At 42.0% G+C, this 24,270-nt stretch overlaps 2 protein-coding genes across 4 annotated transcripts in view; one reads left to right on the top strand and one right to left on the bottom strand.

Moving 5' to 3' along the window:
* Positions 1-213: 213 nt before the first annotated feature.
* On the bottom strand, positions 214-2,770 carry LOC143370192 (uncharacterized). Of its 3 annotated transcripts, none has more exons than XR_013085571.1 (4): positions 2,024-2,765; positions 1,195-1,656; positions 675-1,079; positions 214-512 (listed from the first exon to the last, which is right to left on the bottom strand). XR_013085571.1 is itself a non-coding variant. In XM_076814944.1 (4 exons), exons 1-3 carry the CDS (start codon positions 2,330-2,332, stop codon positions 960-962), a joined length of 891 nt encoding a protein of 296 aa, XP_076671059.1. In that variant the 5' UTR covers positions 2,333-2,770; the 3' UTR covers positions 214-512; positions 932-959. The 3 variants fall into 3 exon arrangements, 2 of the variants coding, with proteins under 2 accessions (XP_076671059.1, XP_076671058.1); XM_076814944.1 differs by having other exon boundaries at positions 932-1,079; positions 2,024-2,770; XM_076814943.1 differs by having other exon boundaries at positions 214-807; positions 932-1,079; positions 2,024-2,769.
* An 8,685-nt stretch (positions 2,771-11,455) lies between these two features.
* LOC143370188 (synaptic vesicle glycoprotein 2B) overlaps positions 11,456-24,270 on the top strand; it is a 40,808-nt gene continuing 27,993 nt past the window's right edge. The window contains exon 1 of the mRNA XM_076814933.1: positions 11,456-11,605. The gene's annotated coding sequence lies outside the window, so the exon portion shown is untranslated. The remainder of the gene's footprint in view (positions 11,606-24,270) is intronic.

The following is a 24,270-nucleotide window of genomic DNA, read 5'->3' as shown; positions in this document are numbered from 1 at the left end:
TGTCGATCAGAGTGACAACAAGCATCAGCTACTTGTATTAATCATCCGGTCATCTTTGCATTTCATACTTGACGTTGAAAAGATATTTAAACGTGTTAGTTATATGAGGTATATTATCGTATATCCGTTACGTATAAAACAGAATTGTCTTATTTTGTAGACGATTCTTTTGTTATAGGAATACAAAATAATTGATACAATTAAGGAAACTGATACTTTGTAGAAATGTTTATTCTCTCCAAATACTTGTATAAAATTTTTCCAATACTATTAGAAGCTATCACATAATATTCACTGCTGTTTGAAGATATTATTATACATTTAATGAGCACTGTTACATCGATTGTTTCTATTTTCATGAATTCCAAGTGTTCATTACCAATGGTCATTGATCGATAAGGAAATTTGTTATTTAATATATTTTCTACCTAAAATAAATTATAAATAAATATATTTAGATTGCTTCTACCTAAATTCAATATAATTTCGAGATTCTTGTTTGGTATAAATATCTGAAACATCAATTTTGAGTATCATATATAGTTACTTTGATAAAAAATATCTAGGTTAACATTAAATAAGATTCCTTTTTACTAATTTAACTAGTCCATCGAGCTGCAATTATTGCAAAATACAAATATAATAGGGAACTTGTATCGTTAACTTTTACAAACTCTACGTATCTGCTTGAGTTATGCGAACAGGAGGATGCCCCTGAACCGAGCGGCATCGATACAAAGATGCGCCGGAGGGGCAGAACTAAATTCACATTCCACGCTTCTTATAAAGACGCAGTACCAAAGCTGGCTATCAAATTACATAATACCATTTTCAGTGCCAGTGCAAGAATGCCGTACGAATTCTTGGAAGTTGTTTTTAATTGCATTTTGGTAGAATATAAGTACGCTGAAAGGTCTCATGTAAAACGTACCCCGTGGAGCTTGGTTCGTGAGCGTATATCAGGAGGTCACCGTTAAAATTGTCGCAACCAGGCCGAGAGTGGCGCCCGTCATCAGAAGACTCCTCCAGATCGCTCCGCTAATTTCTTCCGCTACAGGGTATTCTACGCAGAGCTGGTCCTGAACAAGTACAGCATACACAAAGATCAGCGTACCAGCGAGCAATTTATTATCATGGATAAAACAGAGAATCGCCGTCGGTATTGCTTCCTGAACTTCAATACCTAACACTTACCCATCCCCCGTATCCTTTAATGAAATGGGCGACCTTCTCCCCAATAAATCGCGATACATATAGCGGTAATTTTTTCTTCAGAGCGTGCATTCGTCTGTCGCGGGCCCAAAGGGCAAGCCTGCCCATGAACGCGTACAGGCAGACGATCCTTGCCCATGTGACGCCGCCGTGTAAAAACAGTTCGTCCGCGACCGCCATGAAAGCCTCGTACGCCGTATCCGGCACAACGTTCAAACGATTCACCATGCTCGCGAACAAGATGCTGTGTTTATTCAGCATCTGATACACGTTGTGCCTCATGCTGCGTGAAACCGGGTTCCGAGATATGAGATAGATATCTTCCTTCAGTAGATACCGTATCACGTCGTTGGCCAAACATTCCGCCGTAAGTTCTATAGAGTCCACGCAGAGGCTGTACCGCTGGGACGACACCAGTTGCGGGAAGAGATGTTGCAGCCGAATCTGAAACGGACGACATCTCGTAACATTGTTACACCGCGAGAGAAAGCGAGGCGGTAATCGAGCGATTAACGGTGCTTCGTTCTCGTTACTTCGAAGATCGGGCGCCTCGGCACCGCGAGCGGTCGTTTGAATGGGCATTATTTATATCGCGATCGAGGGGACCGCTGATGAAGTTTTCAAAACCAGGGATTTCGTGTGTACAAGTACGCGGCTTTGGGACACGTGAGCGGAACGAAGAGAGGGGACGGAGAGCGTGCACGCGAGAGGGATCATGGAAAAGTCGGAAGCTCGAGGAAAGATACGAGCAGAGAGCTGATTGACAGTAGCCAGAGGTTGAAGCGGGAATACCGATGATCGTGTTATATACCTGACAAACTTCGATGAAAGACATAGCGGTATTGGCAGTGCCGATGGCATATCGGCACAGGCCGCCGTTATCAGTGATCGCGGCTCTGACACCTCCGCTGTTGTCACAGTCGTCGTCGCCGATCACAGTTTCACCGCTTCCGTCGGCGCAGTCGTTCTCGCTCGGCGGATTCCTGTTACCGGGGGGATCGCATTCCAGGATGCCGCCCACTCTGGAATGCGGTTCCCCCCGCGCTGACGCGCCCTGCTCCTCCTCTTTGTCCGTACCGAGGATCTCATTGTTCGGTGGTGCACCGTCGTTGCCGGCCATCCTCGTGCACGACCGCCCGCACTGATCCCTTCGGAGGTACCGGCTGTCACAGGCGCACTTACACCACAGGATCCTCCCCTGTGCGCAGCGTTCCTTTAAGCAGTTTAAAGCATCGCACCCTGTTCGAGCTTTCGGCCGATTCTCCAAAGCGCCGCCGGGTCGATCAACGCCGCGCACGAAAAACTTTAGCTCGCCTGCCGGACGACGTAACGCTCTCTACTTTCCCGCGGCCATTTCCAAAGCCGAGTCTCCCTGCGCCCGCCCCACTTCCTTGCCCCGCCGTATCCCTACCATCTCTTTGACGTTTCCCACCGTTCCACTACCATTCCGTTCCCTTCCATCGGTACGGTACGCTTGGCAACACACACTTCCCCGATCCCGCCACACAACGACACCGGCTTCTATGGATCATTCACGTTTCCTCCCCACCATTCATCGCTGGCGTACCGGCACGCGATCGCACACCCTCGCACACCCTACCACACAAACTCCCTGTACACCTACGTCTCATCCGTGTGTGCCTCACTATTTCCCCTGGGACTCCCCTCTACCCCTTCGCCGTCCTCTGCTTTACTCTCCTTCGCGAGGCGCCGTCGATAACCTTCCCCTCCGGAAGGTGCCCTCGCGCACGTGCACGCCGCACGGTCGCACCGCGAATACCTGTGTTAACTCCGGGAATCGAACGAATGGAATTTTCGATAGAACATAGAGCTCCCTTGCCAGCAACTGCCATTCCCAGGCATACTCTTGCCGTTGCGTTGCTTGTGCGAAACGTTCGTTAGGTACAATAGACCACCTTGTAAAGGTTCATTCTCACTATTCGTCTAGCCGACGGCAGGCAACCGTCCGTCAGGCGTCCGTGAAGCGTTCTCCCATGGATTTCGCTGGGAAGGATAGTCCTTCGTCGGCATTAAGATGCGATGAGATTTTATTTATTTTCTAATTACCTTCTAAGTCTCCCCGGAATCTGCGCTACATATACTCTTTTTCCTACTTAGTCCTTTCTTCGAGTTTTTAATAATAAGCCGATAAGTGACTGCTTTCATGTTTTACTTGAGTTAAGAATAGGAATGGAAGAACAAGTGACCAGAGTTAAAACACGTTAGTGGCATTTTTACATTCTTGCGAGTAGTCCGAAGGCAAATGCGATGCAGTTTGGTTTTGGACGGCTGATTGCCGTCAGCTAGAAAGATGGTGAGAATTAAGCTTAAAGCGGTTTCCTGCAACGAGAAACGCTGTTATTTCTGAATTATGAAAATGGATGAGTGCTGCTGGTGACAGCCGAAACGAAGAACTATACGCGAGCAGTGTCAATCACCTATCTCGTATATTGCCAAGGTTCGTACGCTAGGCCAAAAGATGGCACGAGATATGCGGAAGAATGTACAATGCGCATCCCCTTTATTTCGCGTGAGCGTGCGTTTCGTATATCGCGATTCCTGCGAGTGTAACGCGGAGTGTACCTACATATCTCGCACTATCAGGGGGCTGTGTTCTAGGTATATGTATACAAGGTATGCGAATAAAAAAAGGTGATAATTGTATGTTCTGTCCCATAAACAGGATATGTATGAATTCAGATCACACGCTACTCTTAACGTTTTTAGAAACTGATACACGTAAACTTTCAACTAGAAACTGTGTGACAAGTGTAAGGATTTTTGACTCTGAGAAAAGGCCACAGAGGGCAGAGGGAAAGGCGTCGGTGGTTACGCTCGGAACCAAAAAACATCGTATTAACGATCGATTAGAAATGGTCCCACGAATATTGTGTACGTACCAGGTCGCGTGCCCTTCTCAGATCTTTTACTGGGATGGTCGTTAATAGTGATCGGTATGATCAGTAGAGCACGGTTTTATGCTTTATGACTAAATTGTAACTGTCAACAGCTGGGTGTCGCAGAAATTCCATGCAAAAGCAGTTTTGTCGGTGGGGTCCTAAGGTCGCCGTTTCCCTTTCCGTGAAAGTCGGAACGATGAAGCTATTATAGCCTGGGACAAAATAATTATAGATACGCTGTATTAATGTTCCAATTATTATTCAATAACGTGCACGATACGGCTCTCCGGGTGGGGATTGTGAGGTTGGAGCAGAGATGATAGTGAATATTTTGAGGGAGGGGTGGATAGTAGAATTGGTTAGGCTACGAACTATAGGGGCAGGGGGGTAAGAGCAGAGGGGATGGATGAGAAGTTGAGAAGGAGAGTTGGGAAATAGGTTCTAAGGAAAGCTGTAAGATACATGAGTTAAAAGTTAGAATAAGTAAAAACTGAGAGGAGCGATTGGATTAAGCTATAGCTTCGGGAATTATATTATAAAAGTAGGTTAAGATGGGTTAAGAGGTTAGGCTGTTAAAGAAAACAAGGGAAGTCGGACATTTTTGTATCCTGAAAGGTGAATAATAAACTGATGTGTCTCTCCACAATAATTCTCTGTAGCTATATATTTTCTTAAACTGTTTTCGTCGATACATTCTGATAGGTTCGAGTTAAATACCAATACTAGATTCAGGTTTACATACAAACGCACAAATATTTAGAGATATCAAACGGACAGACTAATGATGCATTTTTTTTTAAAAAAAAAGCATATTTACTGACGTCGCGGTATAAATTATAATATTCTCCTGTTGAAATAGAAAATTAGTGTCAGCAATTTTCGTCGCAGATTCGTTTCGTCAATTTTCCTTAAATCGTGTTTACCTTCTTTTAGCACTTTCATCTCGCATCGATATACTTACAAATTCTGGAAAGCATCGAAAGTGTATCGTCCGAGATGTTGGTTCGGGCCGAGTAAAGCCAAACTTTCCTGAAAACCTTGCGCCACTGAAAACGTTAAAGTTTTAATTGCTGCGAGGAGAAAAATTCATCTGCAATTTCGTTCTCATCAAATGTCCCCATCATTCTAGAATACATTGGCCATTCGTCAGACTTGTTAGGCCCCCCGTTGTATTCAGCAATTTGTTTCGCATGCATCATCGAATTTGCCCATGCCCTCAAAATTACACGTTTATCGCGAGCCGTTAATTCCAAGGGCTGTCCAAAACTCCATTTTTTCCCCTATAATTTTCAGGATCTTCTAATCAATTATTGAGAACAGGATCGTTAGTAAATATTTTTAAATTTTTCAGTAAATTGAGCGAACCAGCCAGACGATGAATGAGTTAATATGTAATGGAAGTGGTTCATCGATTGCAAGAAATTGCAACGCTCAGAGCGATTGCCCCGGTGTACCCGGTGAAAGCAACGTCACGGTTACTGACCCATAGGTGACGTAAAGACCGTCGGGGATGACGATAGTATTCTAGTCATTGGTGGTTTCCCATTTCATTGATGCCGTGCTTCCTATTATTATTACTTCCTGCTACACACACGGCTGACGATTTGTTTCTTTCTTCTCACCGTGTTGCAGAGCACTTTGTCAGAATACATTTACGATCGTTACATCATTGCTATCCGATTCCCATTAATCCTCGGGCAGATCGTTTTATAAAAATTTAGCAAGAGTCGAAAATCAGAGTAAACGATGCTTTTTTAATTTATGAGTTAGTTCTCTTTATCATCTTTATTTTAACTAATATTATCATCAAAATGTGTGCGTACTGGTAGAATGCAGTGGTACCGCGCTATACAGGGTGTTTCAAAACTACAGAAGCAAACTTAATTGGAAAACAGAACTTGTAAGAAGGAAAAGCTTTCTTTTAATTTTTTAAGTAAAGTCTTGTTTGATGCTTGATGAATTTAACACAAGGACCAAGAAAAACGCGAGGCGAATCGTTGTGAATAACAGAAAAGTGAAACATGGATTCGAGCGAACTTTTCATTCACATTTTGAACTTTCGACACATCAATCATTTTACAGCACGTATGAATATTTAAAAAAAATCATTGCTTTGCGGGTCTGCGTGTAACAGAATTTTTTAATCTATTTTTTGCAAGTCCCATTGCTTCGTCAAGTTTTTGCCTATAATTCTGAAACACCCTGTATTTCCAAGAAGGAATTATTATGTTGAAACGGGTCGGCGCGCGACCATACCCGCTCCTTGCTGTCTGTGCAACCTTCAAAGGCCACAGAATGCGTCGATGAATGAAGTAGGAAAGTTGCAGAGTGCCGGTCGACCGGATATGTATACCAGGTGGCGAAGAAACCGAGAGCTCCAACGTCAGTCGGCGGCGAACTAGTTCTGCCCCCCTCCACTTGGAAATGCGACGCCACTGGGCGCGATACGTCAGCATTTATTAATCCTTCGCTCTTCATTGACACCATTAGTGCCCTAATTTATAACAATAGGCAAAGCGGTGTTGTGTGCACCCTAAATAATATTGTCTGTAAAATTTGACACAGTAATGCGTTAAATAAATCAAATTCTTCTTCTGTCAATTGTCAGTCCACAAATTATGATTTTTTTAATTTTAAGAACTGACGCTGCAGTGTTTTCGGTAACAGAGTAAAGTCACAAAAAATCTCGAATAAATGTATTATAAATAAAGGGTGCGATTTGACAAGTTTGTCTAGGGCGCAAAAATGGGTCGAGACGGGCCTGAATATATGTCGACACTACTAATAATTTTATTTTCTATATTTCCTAGTAGATCTTTATGAGAGTGCTATCAACGGATGGGCGAGGTTTTTCCGATGAAAATGAGTCCAAACACGACTTCATTCGGAACATATTTAATTATACATGATTTAAATTACTTTTGAATTCCATAGACCAATGATCATTACGTATGATTAAAAATATTCCGGGAGAGACGAGGTTCAATTTGGACACATTTTCGTTAAGAAAACCGCGCTATTCTAGTGGCAACACTGTCGTGAAGATCTAATAGGGAATATACAAATTAAAATTTTATTATTCGAGGGAAGGGTCGCTGAGGTGGCGAAGTAAAGCGATCTCCCAGCTCTTTTTGTTTCCACCGCAAATGTTCGAAAATTCTCTGCCAATATTTTCAGTGATTTTCAATAAATATCAATAATACAACCTAACACGTGAAACTAGAAATTTATGACCGTGATATGAAATTTCTTTCGCTGAAAAACTAACAGTTTTTAATAAATATTTGACACTGTGCGAAATAACGCTGGAGTGGTCTTGTTCTTTCTCAAATGGCAACATATGCAATCAAGTACACATAAAATGATCATTGCAGCGCGTGATAAAATCGCCAATTACGCACAAAACCTGTTTAAGGTATGTCGGTCAAGGATTAACCTTCATCCACGAATTTTGTACATCCCCTCTGCCGCATATAACAATTCGTGTCAAGACACAAAACGCTCGCACAGCGCTCGCGACAATCGAACAATATCAGTTAGAACAGAGTCCGCAGGTGCGACGATTACCAACGCAACCCGAGGCGGTTTACCTTTCTATACCAAACGTGGGTACTCCGTACGCGTAAGGCATTAAAGCCCAGCAACCGGACATGGGTAAATTGATAATATGACTCACGTGTAAATGACATCTAATTGGGTCATTATCTGACAGTCGCTTCTTAAAGTGGCGAAGAGTCGCAATAAGGAGCTCCGTGGATCGTGGACGTTCAGTGCGACGAATTCCTCGGGGTAAGCGTTAAGAAGAATTCAATCAAAGCAAATACCATGGCGTTCTTACATTCCGCCCGAAGCACGTTTCTGCCTTAACGCTTTGGCAGTCACGTATTCGTGGCGTTAGCCTTTCTATCACCTTGTTATTTCACGTTCATAATTCCTCTGTATGTCGTATACACGTTTTTATGTCAACACAACTCATCTGTTGTCCACGCATGCCAAGCAATAGCCGAGTGTTTCACGCGCATGCCTAAACGAGGCACGACGACGCCCCCCTCCACTGTACAGTGCAAGTATATGTACTGGGAGGCTAGTGATGGCTAGGTGGGAGGTGTGTTAGGCGATCTAGTATCGAAGCATTACTATCGGGTGGCTGGCCAAAAAAAGGGAAATTCCACGAACTTCTTTATTTGCCAGCCCTTCCTTCGAACTCCTTCTATGAATTTAATTATTCCTAATGCTACCGACACCTTCGATGGGCGCTATAAAAGGGGCAGCTAAAAGAGGGATGGAAGGATTAGTGGCATGACAATAAGGAGATTATTGTAACCTGTTGGAATCCCGGGCAAGAAACGTATATACTGATTGTACTTAACAATAGAATACTTACTAAGCTAAATCGAGCTGACGTGACGTGAATTAAGCGTTCATAGAAAATGGACTAATTGCATGTAGAGTACTGAAGTCTTGTGCTTGGAGTTTCAGCTGAGTATTTTTGGACTGAGTTTCTATTCTGTTGCTTCTCTAATTGTCCCTCTAATTCTCCTAGTTACAAAGTTAGATTTTGGTAAGTAACTTATTTCGGACGTGTCTTCTAAGCGGTACTTATTGCATAAGTCTTATAGTGATTCAGGGATAACTATTTCTTTCACGAAACATTGAAATGTGAAGATGCGTGACGCGGCGTGAAAGGACGAAGTGCGTGCGAATGTTGTGTTGGCTGTATTGGCTGGCCGGAGAGTTGAGAGAGAGAGAGAGAGAGAGAGAAGGAGATGAGTGCGCGGACGACGAAGTTGCGAGAGGTAGTAGCGATCGAATCGCGCCGTAGTAAACCACGAGCAAACAGAGAAGAAAATAATGTGAAGTAAACTGCATCATCCTACTTTATTTTTGTTCCTTATGTTTGACTTCTGACATGAGTATGCGCATATGTTAGTGGAGGTAGCTTCTTTGCAACCATTACCCACGTAGAGATGGATTATCAATCAACTGTTGTTTTGCCGAGCAGAATAGATAACAGAGAAAGAACACTAAAGAAGATTGTGATAACACAAAATATTAGGTGAAAGTTTTTGGGTTTCTTTCGTAGAAGTTCGTTTATTAATACTACAACATAGGTTACGAGTTTTGTTGATCGGAATATTTGCCATTACTCTCTACCTCTCTAAACCACCTCCCTTGCAGCTTGCGAGTTCCATCGCGGAAGAATTATGTCGTTACTGTAGCAAGGAAGTGGTCGCTGAATTTTCGTATATTGCTAAACAATGTAAACTGCTTAGCCCTTAATGAGTGCTCCAATGACCTCAATAAATGGTAGCCGGTTGGTGCCTTGCCTGATGAGTAAGCCGTTTGGAGAAGCACCCAACCCAAGTTTACGATGGTTTCTTTGGTGAATTTCGAAACTTCTCATCGAGCACGGCCTTCAGGAGTGTGGCTTTTTGACTCCCCTGTCCAAAAAAATAGTTTTTTTTCTCTAATATTCAGTTTAGTTTGATTAATGTGGTATGTGTCGAATTTTCCACCAGCTGTGTTCGCAAATCTTCGCGTCGAGCTTCCCGAGGCTTGTCGGAACGTGCTCTGTCACGTAACTCAAAACCATCTCTTTCAAATCGTACAAAACAATTTCTACGCGTATCTTGTAACGACATTCCACGAGCAAAAAAAAATCTAAATTGATTTGCAGGCTCCTGAAGCATTTTTTCTTTACTTCTACAGAATGCAGAAGTATCGGATGTTTACCTTATTCGTAGCAACTCCTAACCAAACTTTTTTTTGATGCCTCGATTTCTTTCGGCCCTGTGCCCGTGGTCACCAGGTTTTCAGTGTTATATTTTGTACCGCCTTGAAATTTTGTACGAACTGCTAAAAAAAAAAGATGAATCCCCAAATAAACTGTTTTCCAAATCCGTCAAAACATTTACACAACGCTGCGTATGAATTTGGAAGGAAAGTTAGTCGTGAACAGGCCGCACCATAAAGGCATAAAGCTACAAAGGCAGGTAAATTATTCCTGTGCCTCGAAAGGAACGCGACCAGAGACACGAAAGAATTTCCTTCGTACTTAACATTCTGTATTACGTACAGGGTGTCACCGAAATAGGTGACCAAACTTTGTTAACGAAAAATCCGCAAAACGGTCATAGAAACATGACGCCGGGATATCTTGCTTCCCAAGGCACAAACTGTACCGCCGCGTGCACCGTCCGGCCAGGTCGCCCGAAAGCGTCGTTTCGCATTGTTTTCGCTTGGCAAAGTGGACCGTGGGAATAGAAGAGAGTGAACGGCACATAGTGTTTCAGGGGAACTCATGGTAACCGGCTCTCGGTGGCTTTTCTTACCGTCATTCATGATACTATGGCACGGCCAATAGGATGATTGCTTGACGGTCGGTGCCTAAAGTGGATAAAGTCTTCTATAGTAATTTAACTCGAGCAGGGCGCAGGGGTGCAGAGGCTGGGCCCTTCGGTGATCTTCCTCTTCTCTTTTTTTTCCGCTCGGCCACACAGACCGATATTTTTCCTATCGGACACGTGCACGGTGCCGAGTAATTACCTCAGCGAATCGGCGCTTTTCATTAACGAAGCTTTATGTTCATGAAAATTGAATCAACGTTGTAAGCATTCCGCGTGCGGCCCCGTTGATTGCATTCCCCCATTTTAGCTCCACTTATTCATTTGAGACGACATTGTGTCGCGAAAATGAAGACGATTGCTAACGCGATTTGGATAGCGGCGGCGAATTAAACAAAGGTATAGATCGCAAACGTGGAGGACGAAAGACGTGGAGTAAGATATACCTAGAAAGCTGCCGGTATTCTATTATTCCTAAGGTAGCCGTGCTAACCGATTTGCGAACGGTGTGACGAAGGAATTCGAGTGAAGGTGGCGCACAAGGAGCAACGGAAACAGTTCAAGGAGAAACTATGATCGCGATCCCTTGTTCCTCGATCGGTAAAGAGCAGCCTACCATATTCCCACCGTGTTAACGTTAATGTACGGAACTATAGGAGTCGAAAGAATAGAGAGCTATAGAGTTGCAGGACCCGAAGGAGTACCCTCCGCCGAGGTTGAACAGAAATTTATTTACCCACTTACAACTTCGCCGGCCGAGCGGTTATCCTTTACCGCGAGCTTTATTACTTCCGCGAAGCTGCCAATGGTCGTCCATTATAACTCTCGGGGAACACCTTTTTTTTTCCCCAGCGTGCCAGGGCCGAGGAATGGGAAGGGGGCCGCCTGATTTCGTGGTCCCGTGTCACGTCCCTGAGACGGCACTGGTACTAACAGATTAACAGACGTACTCGCCGCGAACTGACCCCGTCGTAGTGATTTAGTTATCTCTCTATCGACGTCTCGCCGAGTCGCACCGCTCGCGATCGCGCCGTGGAAACGAGAAATAAAAGTGCCGCCGGAAGTGTTGTATCAAAAGGTAGTGCGCGCTCCACGCTGAATGAGCTTCCGCCGGTTCGGGATCCTCTCGAGGCGAGATATTATGATTAGGTGAGTATGCGCTGCTTCGCAACAGATTTTTTTTGTTCTGCTCCACAAAGTGTCGCGCGTTCGCGAGCTTCGCAGCGGCGGGAGGTATGCAGGCCTCCAGGAAGTACGGTAACTGCTGGCGAAACTGCTACCGGGCGACATCCCGTTTCTGGTTGCGGATGGGGAAAGTAATTTCTCGCGTCTGAAGTTCCGTTGGGAATTTTTAAATAACTCGATGTCGCGCGAGGTTATAACAAGAGCGTCTGCTTAGGAAGAGGGTGTGCGAGGCTCGAAACATAGACTCGGCTCAGGTTTCGCATATAGTTAGTATACACTGTAATGTACTAAATGACAGGTAGCAAAAATTTTCTCAAGAAAATCGGAGTCTGCATTTTTTATATGTAAAATAAAGAGTGGGGCAGTGGCTGCTTAGTGTGTTCGACTACTATTCGGAGTGTTTAAATTCTAGATCGTCGCTGGCCCCGCTGTAGTGCATTTCAGTTTGTATAAAATATAGAGCATTGGATTAATTCTTTCGTGAAAAATTGAGTACGCACACAGTGTGCCCCGCGCGTTTAGAACATTGCTGTCTATAATCTGCGGTGCCATTGTGTGAAAATTGAACGAATTCGGTGACCCGAAGTTCATGCACCCCCTTCGTTAATAGAAAGTAAATTATCGTAACGTTGTATAATAGACACGGTGACTATTTCGAAACGGAATTACCAGCCTGTGGTAATACCGCGAAGTGTTTTCTGACGCCATTGTTTTTTTTTTTTTTTTAATATCGTTAAGTTAAAATTATATTCCGAAATACCTACTTTTAATCTGTTTTCGTTGCCTTACGGGAAGGTTGCAGGTTATTTGAACGTTATAAAAGGGGATCGCGACTCAAAAAAGGTTGGGAAACACTGACAGAAGTCGTTAAATATATAGGCACTATTAAACGTTTTTTAATTGTTATAACGTAAAAATAAAGCGCATACTCTGTTTTCGAATTTTCTTTAACGTGGTATTATTTTAATATAGAGCCAAGAAAATAATGTAATATAACTAATTAATTGGCAATCAATTTTTATACGGTATATTTCGATGATCTTAGATTTATGAAGCAATTTAACGGCAAAGGATCTAGGATCCGAAAATTGCATATTGTCGCGAAACACGGTGTTGGGCATATTTTGTTATTCTATTGCGCCGCTATATTTAGTTTATAGAAGTCGGATAAAAATACATGGTTTCAGGGAGACGCTTCGGCTTGAACATTTACAGACACGCGTGTCTCCTTTCCTTTGTTTCCAGAATAACTTCATAAATCAGATAACGACACGTTATTATATATAGGTACCTAATGAATTACACGAAGGCACGAGGAAGCAAGCGAAATCAGATTGCGAAGATTTTTTTAACAACTTTAATAACGTTGATAGCCTTAACTTCCGGGGGGGAAATTATGCAAACCAAGTGAGCAACATTTCGGTTTAAAATACCGCTCCTTCGTGCGAGAGTTAATAAAATATCGTAGACCGCAAAATCATTTTTTTTTAATATAATATGACATTTTTTTTTACGGGATCGGAAAGAGTGTTTAATATTGTCGAGATCTAATTAAACTACAAAAATAGAGTTGAATATTTTGTATTTTCTAAATAGGTACTCGAAATGCATTCGCTAATCCTGGAAATAACTGAAATAATCAAATTATATGATTAACAGTACGTCTCCACGTAATAAGGAAACTAAATAATGGTGCACCCTATCCGTTTAATACATCTATATATATATATTTATAACTTCAGAACCCGATCTAGCTCTTCTGTCGCTCCGGGCAAAAATGATTTTCGCCGCCCTTTATATTTAATTATAAATAATTATTTTGAAATATAATTTTTTACAGTGAATTCAACTTTTTGCAGGTATTTGTTCAATGACAAAAGTATTTTGTTGTATAAAAAATTAATATTCATAAAAAAACAGTGATAAAATAAAATAAAAAGTATTTCCTACTTTTTTACCGTTTTTTTTTCAAAAAGTTTAACTTTTTTATTGATTTTAATTTTCTCTTTCTGCCATTTTTGCCGCCACAATATTTGCCGCTCTGGGCAGTTGCCCTGCTTGCGCCCCTCTAGATTGGGCCTTGTATACTTTATGCAAAAAGAGTCTTGGTAAGTTTCACTCCCCTTGTGGCTCCCAGAAATTGATACATACTCAGAAACACTGGAAAGTAAAATGGACACGTGGAAGATACAGTCAAAGCTTGCCGTGATAAAACGCCGAAAATATAGCGCGCCGCTGTGTTCCTGATTTACAATTTGATTTCCGACTTCACACTGTTTGCGTTTAGATCCATTGGCGGACAAATTTATTGTAGCGCACATACGACTGATCTATTTAAAATCTTCTTACTCATCGTGAAACCGGATTCTGCGATAAGAAATCACTATGTGTGCGACAAAGATTGATTTAATGCACCTAGGGAATACGATCGATACGCGTAACTCAATTTTAATTTAACTCGTCAACATAAAGATTAGACTTAACCTATTAAACTTATACAATGGCGTCGGCCACACTTTTTTTAAGGATGGGGCCCTGGGGGGGCCTTTTGGGTAGGGGCCCAGGTGGCAACTGCTCATTGGCCGCCCTGTTAAATCCGCCACTGGTGCCTAGGTTGTTATTACATAATTATTTATGACAAAATAGCGAAAAATAGGTTGGTACGCATAATTCAACACCACTAAACATAGTTACCCAAATTCAAATCCTCCTGATTTTTTCCCACAGTACCTATTACCTATAAAGCAAAGTGTTCGCATGCATTTGAACCAATAGAGCAGTGTTTCCCAACCTTTTTTGAATCGCGATCGCTTTTTATAATATTCAAATAAATTTAATAAGATAAAAAACATATAAAAAATAGGTTTTTCCGAATATAATTCTAACTTAAAAATATTTTTAAAAAACCCAAAACCATGGCGACCCTCCAGGAAAAAACACTTCGCGACCCACTAAGAGGTCACGACCCACAGATTGAGAATCACTGCTACAGAAAACGTGATAGAATCAATTACAGTAAATCGTTTGAACCCAAATAACGACCATTTTAATGCTCCAATAAAAAACATAAAGCAACGGCGTAGGTATGCAGCATTTGGTACGCAATGCTTCAGAAATTCGAAACATTCGAAATATTTCGCAAGATTTCCCGAATCTTCAGCTATTATTCTGACGTGCCTATTACGCGAGAAGAGTCGATATATCTGAAAAAAAAGAATACATAATGACACGTAACAAAAACGTGCAACTGTACCGGCACCTGACAGGTGGCAAGAACCACACATTTCGCGTGACGAATGTGTAACGAACGTCAAATGTGCGGTTTCGCCTTTAAGAAGAGAGTGAAGTCACAAGAAGCCACATCTTGTTAGATTATCAAACCGTTTTCCTGCGCATCTTTCTTCTGCATTCGATAAAATTGGAAATTAAATCGTATGTGCTAATACAAATAGTACTTTGGATTTTCTCCGGGGACTGAAAGGAAGAGAGGTATGTACCGTCGGAAGTTTGAAATGGCGTGACGTAACGGCTAGACCAGTTTCTACGCTCCCATCGAAACGATTACGATGTTCGACCGCCATTCAGTTTCTCAGCGTCCACCCACGTACATAACAGTGCAAGCAGTGTACGCTACGTGACGCGTGATTCGCAACATTTTTACGCTGCCTGCCGTTTGATTGTTCCCCCTCTCCGGCTCGAGGCACGCTGATGACGTCAGTAGGTACGCTGGATGAGTCACTGCGCGCTGGCCACGTACGCTACATAGCGAGCACACACGATCACGCGTAATCGCGCGCGCATAATTTCCATTACTTTCACGCGCGTGCGTTCACCTGACCACGTACAGTCCGCGTCTGTGAGCGCGGAACGTATGTAACAATTAATATTCAATAATAATATATAATAATATTCTAACTGTAGCGGACTGTAGGCCGAGAGAAAGTTTCAATTATTTCCTAGGCCCAAAACGGACGATTGCTCGAGTGCCTACTGCGGGTGGCCGAGCTTGGGGGCTAGGGCAATAAAAGTGACGATTGCCAGAGCCCCGGTGAAATTCTAGCCTGTAGAATCACCCCCCTAGAGTATTGCCTGTCGATAAAGTAATAGGTATCCACCCTGTATAATAGGATGGATCGCATCTCCAAGTTTCTCGTTCAAATCTCCAAACTTGCATCGCTTTACGCGTCCCCCGCATTAATCTAGCCCCAACCAATACTAATACCCAGATCAAGTTGGAAAGTGGAATGCATAATGTCGGAATAAGTCAACAGAAATACTAAAAGTTTTTTATTAATATCTCGTAAATTAATAAATTCCCGAAGCAACAATTTTAGAGTTAGGGCCCAAACACCCTCCCCACCCCTCCCCACAAAACCTCGTGTCGGTGTGGGTTAGCCACTGGGGCCATTCGGAAGTACAGCCCGGTTTTATCAGTTCCGAGAGTTTACTGTATAACCCATACATAACCGTTACGGAACCGATGCAATATCGGTTCTGCGGAACCGGAACCGATACCGATATACGCCAGAACCTTTTTCACTCGTAACTGCTTCAAAATTATTTCGATTCTCACAACTGTTTCGGGGGTTCTTGTGATTTTTGGTACTTCAATACTGGTCATCTAGCTTCAAGACTCTCACTCACCAGAATTATATTGTATTAACTTATTGCGATGTGGTTAGGTGTGTGGTCTTTTAAGATTGAGAGCATTCCGAACCCGACGTATTGCCCCGCGGTTCTGGCTTACGGTAACCGCGGTACGTTCGTCCAAGTGTTGTCATTATCTTTCGATCTCCGATGAAGACAAGGCGTAAACGTTCTACCGGCTAATGGCACGGTTATTGAATCATTTGTGAAAGGCGAGGCGTCACTGGTGTGCGGAACAGATCGAGAACCGAACTAAAGCTTCGCTGAAGCGGAGCCGAACTGATACTGGATCAAGTTTCACTTGGAACTGTATTAACACTCGCCATTAATAGAACCGAACTGGCATTGGATCCCAACCGAGCTCTAATCGGACGTTGCAGAGTGGGCGATAGAAATTTTTGGGGTAGCAGTGAGGGTGAGAGATATGTTTAGTACAACCTGAGGTTTAGGAAATTGCTTTCGGTATATGAATCAGGGTTGGTAACTCGGAAGGTAGAATAACAGTAGGGTTCTTATATCGTAGGAGTTAAGGGATGGAAAGATTTTTTTATTTTTTATTAAATACTTCGAACCTAGACAGGTTCATAAGCATACTTTCCAAAGGTGGATAGATTTCAGTCGGGTGGAAATATTTAGCTGTGACAAGAGGAGTAGTATGTTACAAATTTTGTTATTCGATTTGTAGATTTGTTAAGAAACATTTATAAGTAAATCGTATCTCGGCACCTCCGAATTAAACAACGGAACTTGTGAGCATGAAATGTAGGTTCTATTACTGGAGATTTCAACAGTCTTCAAGAATATCTTTACAAGGGGCGAACGTTGTAGCGGAATTTATTGTACCTCACCACTGCAGAATTGATCGTAGCGTAGGGTAAAACCGGGCTGTCGGTACGGCAGGGGAGTTGGTACAATTGCTGTATTTCAGACTCAATAGGTAAAAGCGCGTTAAAGTGCAGACCAATTAGTTCTCTACATCAGCGCTGTCCAGCGTAGGGGCCCCTCGCGCGTCCGCTTCCCCTTCCAATCTTTCTTTCGCGCAGCGTGCCTTCCGTTGTCAGGGAGACCGCGCGACGCTACGAAGGCTGCCATCAGTGCTACCAACCCTACGGATTTTTTACTTTATCTATGGAACTACGGATTGTAAACTGAAATCTACGGATTTTTTACCTTAAATTATTTAATACTATTAATATGTATAATTTTAAAACTAAGGTAATTCGAAATTGATGAAACAAAAGATTCTAATTCTGATTAAAGAAATCATTTACTGTTTAATTTGACCCATTGATTTTACTTCGCTAAATTCCACTTCACTACAAGAGATTTTCATCACACTTAATCGCTGGAGTTCAAGTTATTATTTTCTAGCTCTACTACCCTGCATTTTGAACGAGTACAATAGGAATTAGGAAAGTTGATTTCAGAATCTTTACACGTGAACTTTTTTCGTAATGTGTGAATTTTTGTTGCGACAATAATTTTTTTGAGGTTGTTAGGGGAGGGTCGAAATATAAGATTTCTAGAAAGGATTTGCGAAAGGACGGTTTCCATGAGCAAGGGAATTAGCTTCTTTCGTACATGTAATAATTAACACTTATGAAGAAAATCCGTAGATCAACGGATTTTTCAAAGGGGGATCTACGGAATTCTAGGGAATGTTGAACTTTTCTCTACGGATTTTCAATAATCTGAGTTGGCAACACTGGCTGCTATAACGGGCTAGCGTCGCGCGGTATCCCTGGCAACGCGGACGGGAGTGGGAGAACCCCAAGCTCCCGCGGGAGCGACCTTGAACAGCGCTGCTCTACATAGTAACGCGTGCAGAGTAACGCAGTCCATGTGGAGGAAGAAGTCTCGCAATAAGCTCCGGAGCTTAAATTGGACAGCGTTAGTGTAAAATTGTAAAGGAATAGTAGAGCCTCTGTGCAAATAAGAAATATTACATTTTTACGGGAATAATCTTCACTTTCCACACTCCTTTTATTATTCTCACGACACTCGTTACTTCTACGCAATATTAATAGCTTTACGAGTGTCAGTCGAATGATTATTTCACTATTATTATTTCAAGAAAATTAGCAACACACGTTTAAGTGAACAAGGGCGAACGTAGACTTTTTTCCAGGGGGCCAGTTTTGGGGTGACGGTATAGAGAAATATATTGCTTTTTCAACTAATTTTGTAGTGCCATTTAATTAAAAAATTTTAAAATATTCACTTTTTTAGTATGAACTTAATAAAGATCAGATTTTAAAATTTTTTTGTTAAAAGTCAGGGGAGCAACTGCGCTTTTACCCCCACCCCCGGACGCCTATGAATGCAAAATTCTACTGTACATTACTTCTAATTAATCAGATAGTCCCCATATTAATACTCCAATGAAAAAGCTTGACAAAGCATTTGAAAAATTACCCCAAAGAACGCCGTCAAAGAAATGCTTACGAATGTAAATTCAAGTGAAGGAGGACGTTGCACAGTGGTTTAAAATGCAATTCTAGCCGAGCAAATTTATTGAGAAATTGATTTTTTTTAAGGAAATTTTCGAATTTCAATAATTTTCAAAAACCAGCAAAAACTGCCCTTAAATTCTATTGCACTTCCTAATGCTTCGCACTATTTTTATTCTACGTACGTCATATACATTTTGTTATTTTTGCTGAAACACTTGTGTGTTTATTTGTAAATTTCCCATTAAACTAATTGATTAAAATCAGGAAACACTAACTTTTATCGGGAACACCTGTATTCTTACTTACACAAAAAAACAAGCTAAAACTCGTAATTAAGTAAAAAAAAAAACATTAAAAATAATAAACGAGTAAATACTATTAACGCATACGTGCAATTACAGGAAGAAACAGTGAGAAAAATAATTTTGCGCACAATCGCATTTGAAACCACTGTGCGTGGTTTCGTAGACTCTGAAGTTCAAGAAATTTTGATAACGTCATCTTTGATTAGAACGCCGAGGATCGTAGTCCAGGGAAATATTTACGGAGTTGCACATCGTGCTTCGTGTTACTCACTGATTGTCAGTGATAATATCGAGGACCGTGTAACCGGAGTGTGTCGACCCGATTTTAAACGTTCTTTCTACTGGAGTGCAGCGAACGTGACGAATTACAGCGATATGAGATTTGTTTAGTGCCGTAAAGCTAAAAGGCGGTGCAATAACGTTACTGCCTAACGATCCGTCGAATCGCTTCGCCGCGAAGGGGGCGCGGAAAGCCGTGGCGAGCAAAACAAAGGCGACTAGAGGCAATCGTTGCGCGGCGAGACAATCAATTAGTACAGGATGATAGTTGTATATCATCGCGTATATTAATGTCGAGCGTTGCATGGCAGCCATGCCTCTCCTTATGCGCGGCGTGCGTCGTGCACGCATATTTCGCAGCGTCTGGATACATACTACACGTATTTTAATTCGTCGGCAAAGATTCTTGATAACAACAGGCAGAAGACCATGGTAGATATTACCAGGACGACCTCGCTCATGGAAATGTAGGTTGAACAGGTTGTCTGGCTGAATCGCTAGGGTGATATTGAGCCGGTGTTTTCGAAAGTGGTATAAGTCCATTTTTATTCATACATTGAGATATTTAAGGGTTGGCGTTTGAATCGACTTAGAAATATTGGCAAACGCTAATCAACTCGGGTAATGTTTTTAAAACTATAAACTTGCTAAATTTTATTATGCTGTAATACATTTTCACACTTTCTTATAATCACAAATTGGTCACATGGGGTTCACTGCACCATTTGACTAGCGTCATTTCCAGTGGCGCACGCAGAATTTAATCCTGGGGCGAGCCGAGTTGAACGGATAAAAATATTTTTAAGGTAAATTCAATAAAATTCATAAGGTAAATATCAAAATTCATTTAAATAATAAAATCCAGTTTTCTTTTCACAATGTCCCTTCGTTTTGTGTGTGGGGGGTGGGGGGAGGGGCAGGGCCCCTTGTCCCCCCTCTGGGTGCGTCACTGGCCATTTCTGAGTTACCATTTTCGTATTTTTGAATCTGTTAACTTTTGAGTCTCTTTCTAGAAATATAAATTTTGATATGATAAAATTTGTAGTTGAAAAATTAGTTGTGGAAAAAAGCGACCTGTTTTGTTAAAGTTCACCAAATTTTTAAATTTTAAAATTAAGTTCTAAAAATTTACAGAAATATTGGCAAAGAATTTGTATTCCTTATGTAAAAGTATTCCGATTTGCATGATATTTGGCACGATTTTAATCGGGAGAACACCAGGAAGCCATTGGTATCACTTCCACATCGATACGATAAAGAATAAAGAATTTCTCAATACACTGAAATAAATATTTCACATTTTCACCCTGGACTGCGGTGCGCGGACCTCAATTCGCTGCGGTCGGCCGAGGATTCATACCTGTTTCAGAAATAAAATAATTCTTTATTCCTTATCGTATCGCTATGGAAGTGGGACCGCTGGATTCCTTGTGTTTTTCCGATGAGAACCATATCAAATATCATGTAAATCGGACTATTTTCAACGAAGTTAGCTTGAAATTACGCAAATCAATTTTTCATGTGATTTCCTTCACTGTCGTCCGAATTACGTCGTTCTTGGTGTCAGTTTCATCGGCGAAACATAGGGAATCGATTGGCGTCGTTTTCTCAAAGATCTGATAAGAAATGTGGAACTCAAAAATTTCTCACTTCTTAATAGGCACATCGACCCCTTCGAGGGTTGAAATCCATAGAATTAGGAACCACGGGGGGTTGACCTCGGGGTACCAGGCGGCATCTCTTTGACAGGCACAACGAGAGAATCACCCTGTAGCGCGCGATTGCACAACGAAAACCTGGTTCCACTTTGGCGCTTGTTAAGCCGCCGGTAAGATTTAGTGCAAACACTCTCTCCATTATCGCGGTTCCTCCAACAGGAGCCGACGTACAGTTCTTTAAAGTTGGTAAATCTACGTGATTGATGCCGCTACTGCGCAATTAGCAGCGTATTTTCGTTCAATTTCGACGGCGCTCGGAGCGCCGATTGATCTTGTGAATCACTAATTTGTCTTCTGCCCAGTACATACCACCACTCTTCTCCCGGAAAATTAATACATATTTATAAACGCGTTGCCGGGAATACGCGAAGCAAAGCTGCATGGACGAACTCCAGCGTAATTCTCATTCTGGAAGTCGCCGCGATCAGATACCTAAGAACGTTTCCTTTTCTTTTCTTTTTACAAGCGATTGCTTAATTAGTACTGTCTGAAAGAATGCGAGAAATTGAGAATAATAATTCCTATTTGGATCCCAAGCGGCAATACCTTTGTAGAATAATTTAAGAACAAGAAATAACGAAGAGAATTTTCTCAAAAAATTACTTCACAACGAACAGCTGATCTTACATAAGATTCAAAACACAATGAGACAAGAGATCGTGGTTTCTTGCTAATCGATTTTAAATACGATTTGATTAATGCCTTGGGTTTCTGCTGGCACTGTTAGTGGGCCAGTCGATAGGATCTTATTAAGCATCAAATATTGTTGTGACGCACGATAAGTGTTTTTTTCTTTCAGGGCACGCCTGACGTAAAATCGACTACGACGATCGCGGGGAGATCGTCGACAGAAAAGCAAATTCAGAAAGATACAATAAATCAGTCCGCCTGTTTATCTAGATTTATGATTGCACGACATTAATATGCGTAGATGACGCCGAGGGATTCGACACGGCAGTTCCCCTCGGCTTTCGGAATTAATTACAGCGATCGATTCACTCTCTTCCTCCTTAATTTTTCGCGCAGACTTCGGCGCGAAATGGCCCCGATTATTTATTTGTAAATTGGCAACGAAGTCTGTGACACCTTACGAATAGTTTGAAGGATCCACATTGCAAACGGTTGCGTTATATAGGGGTGGCCCATTTGAGTACAAAAAATATTTTCCATGCAATTTGAGTGGTATCAAATATGCTGCAAGAATATATTTTTTTTCAAAGTCATTTTTTTCGGAGTTGTCAAGGTCCTCGATGTTTCTTGCACATAACGCGACAAGTGAGAACCCTTTGGAAGAAAGATTCTTGCAGGATATTGGACCCTCGGTACCATTCAAATTGCATATAAAATATTTCTTGTACCATTACAATTGGAAGAGTTATATTTGGGTGGGGTTGTTTAAATGGACCACCCTGTGTTTGAAGAGTCCTTGTAGAAAGCACTGTAAGTGCCAAAAATTAAAAAACAATAATTTTATCCGAAAATGTGCTACGTGCCACTGGTATACTATAGTAGGTGTATATAGAATTTAATTTTGGCACTTACAGCGTTTTCTACAAGGTCAGTTTGCAGTTTTCATTCACACTGAATTTGACTTGCAATTGGTATTTCCATAACGAGGAAATAGCTATGAATATGTTCCGTGTAATTATTTTTTAAAGTACGAGGATCGAAGGAGTCGAATACGAAAGCTTTGTGAATTATTAACGAAGAAAGGAGGAAGATCTAGCACTGCACTGTTAAATGACCCGCCTCGTTAGCCCTGAATCACTAAAGGGACCGACCGACAACTTCCGTTTACCAACCACTTCCGAAACGCACGGTGCCGACTCTCGATCTTAACGTACACATTCAGACAAATTTGACACGTTAGTGTAGTAACTAAAAGTTAAAGTCATCACCTCCCCACTGAGCACTTTTGTAAAGTTGACACTAGAGATTGTGAAAGCTCCAGGAACCAACTTGTCAACCAAATTTATTTAAGACCCGACTTAAACTCAGATCGTCACCAGGAGCGGATTTGAGGATAGGCTAAGTAGGCGGCAAATTTTGAGTGGAAAATTTTGGGGAGCATCAAATTTTGGGGAGTGGCAAATTTTGGGGTGCAGCAAATTTTGGGGTGTGGTAAATTTGAGGGAGTATCCTATTTCGGGGTGCGACAAATTTTGGGAAGCAACAAATTTTGGGGAATGGAAAATTTTGGGAAGCAACAAATTTTGGGGAATGGCAAATTTTGGAGGGCGTCAAATTTTGGGGAGCGGCTAATTTTGGGGAATGGCAAATTTTGGAGGGCGTCACATTTTGAGGAGCATCAAATTTTGGGGAGCGACAAATTTTGGGGAGCGGCTAATTTTGGGGTGCAGCAAATTTTGGGGAGTGGTAAATTTGAGGGAGCATCCTATTTTGGGGTGCGGTAACTTTGGGGGAGCATCAAATTTTGGGAAGTGACAAATTTTGCGGAGTATCAAATTTTGGGGAGCGATAAATTTTTGGGAATGGTAAATTTTGGGAAGCAACAAATTTTTGAGAGTGACAAATTTTGAGAGAAAGACATTGGAAACAGTTCAAATTTAAATACAGAGCATTAAGACAATTTCAAAAGCAATTCATTTCTTTATCTCTTAGATATGAGTTGCCATATTTAATTAATTTTCAAAGTCCCTCGACTTTTTTAACCCAAAATACATAATGACATTTCACGCAAGGGGTGGCTCACGCTAGTCAGTCTAGGGGCGCCAAATCTTCAAATCCGCCCATGATCATCACAGTTCAATACTCCAGATGGTACTTACAATCGTAAGTTCATTTTCGGATCAAGTCACGTCAGCACAATTTAGCCCAATGATTCCCCATCGTGACCCGTGTTGTGTCGAGGAACTGTGGATGTCGCTGAAACAATCTCTTGAAAACATAATCACCGATGCGCATTCTCTAACGAACCAATTCGCATTCCAAAGCCAAAAATTTGACAATAACTTTGCAATGTTAAATACGCAGAGTCCTTCTCCTCTCTGAAGCACAGTACTCGATCTACCGTCCAGCCACAAATCCAGAACCCGGCCGCAAGTTTTCCCGCGGTGATCCAAGAGCCGGCTCCTGACACCTGCGATGGTCTCCGCGCGAAACACTTGCTCGCCGTTGCGTAACGCCGCGGATATCGTGAAATTCTGCGGCCCCATGTGGCCGCACGACCCTGTCGAAGACACGCGCGGCATTCTTCGTCTTCCTCG

The sequence above is a fragment of the Andrena cerasifolii genome, chromosome 6, assembly GCF_050908995.1.
Source record: "Andrena cerasifolii isolate SP2316 chromosome 6, iyAndCera1_principal, whole genome shotgun sequence".
In the NCBI taxonomy this organism is placed as follows: domain Eukaryota; kingdom Metazoa; phylum Arthropoda; class Insecta; order Hymenoptera; family Andrenidae; genus Andrena; species Andrena cerasifolii.
Note: the sequence above shows the minus strand (reverse complement) of the source record. Positions and strands in the feature narration are given on the sequence as shown.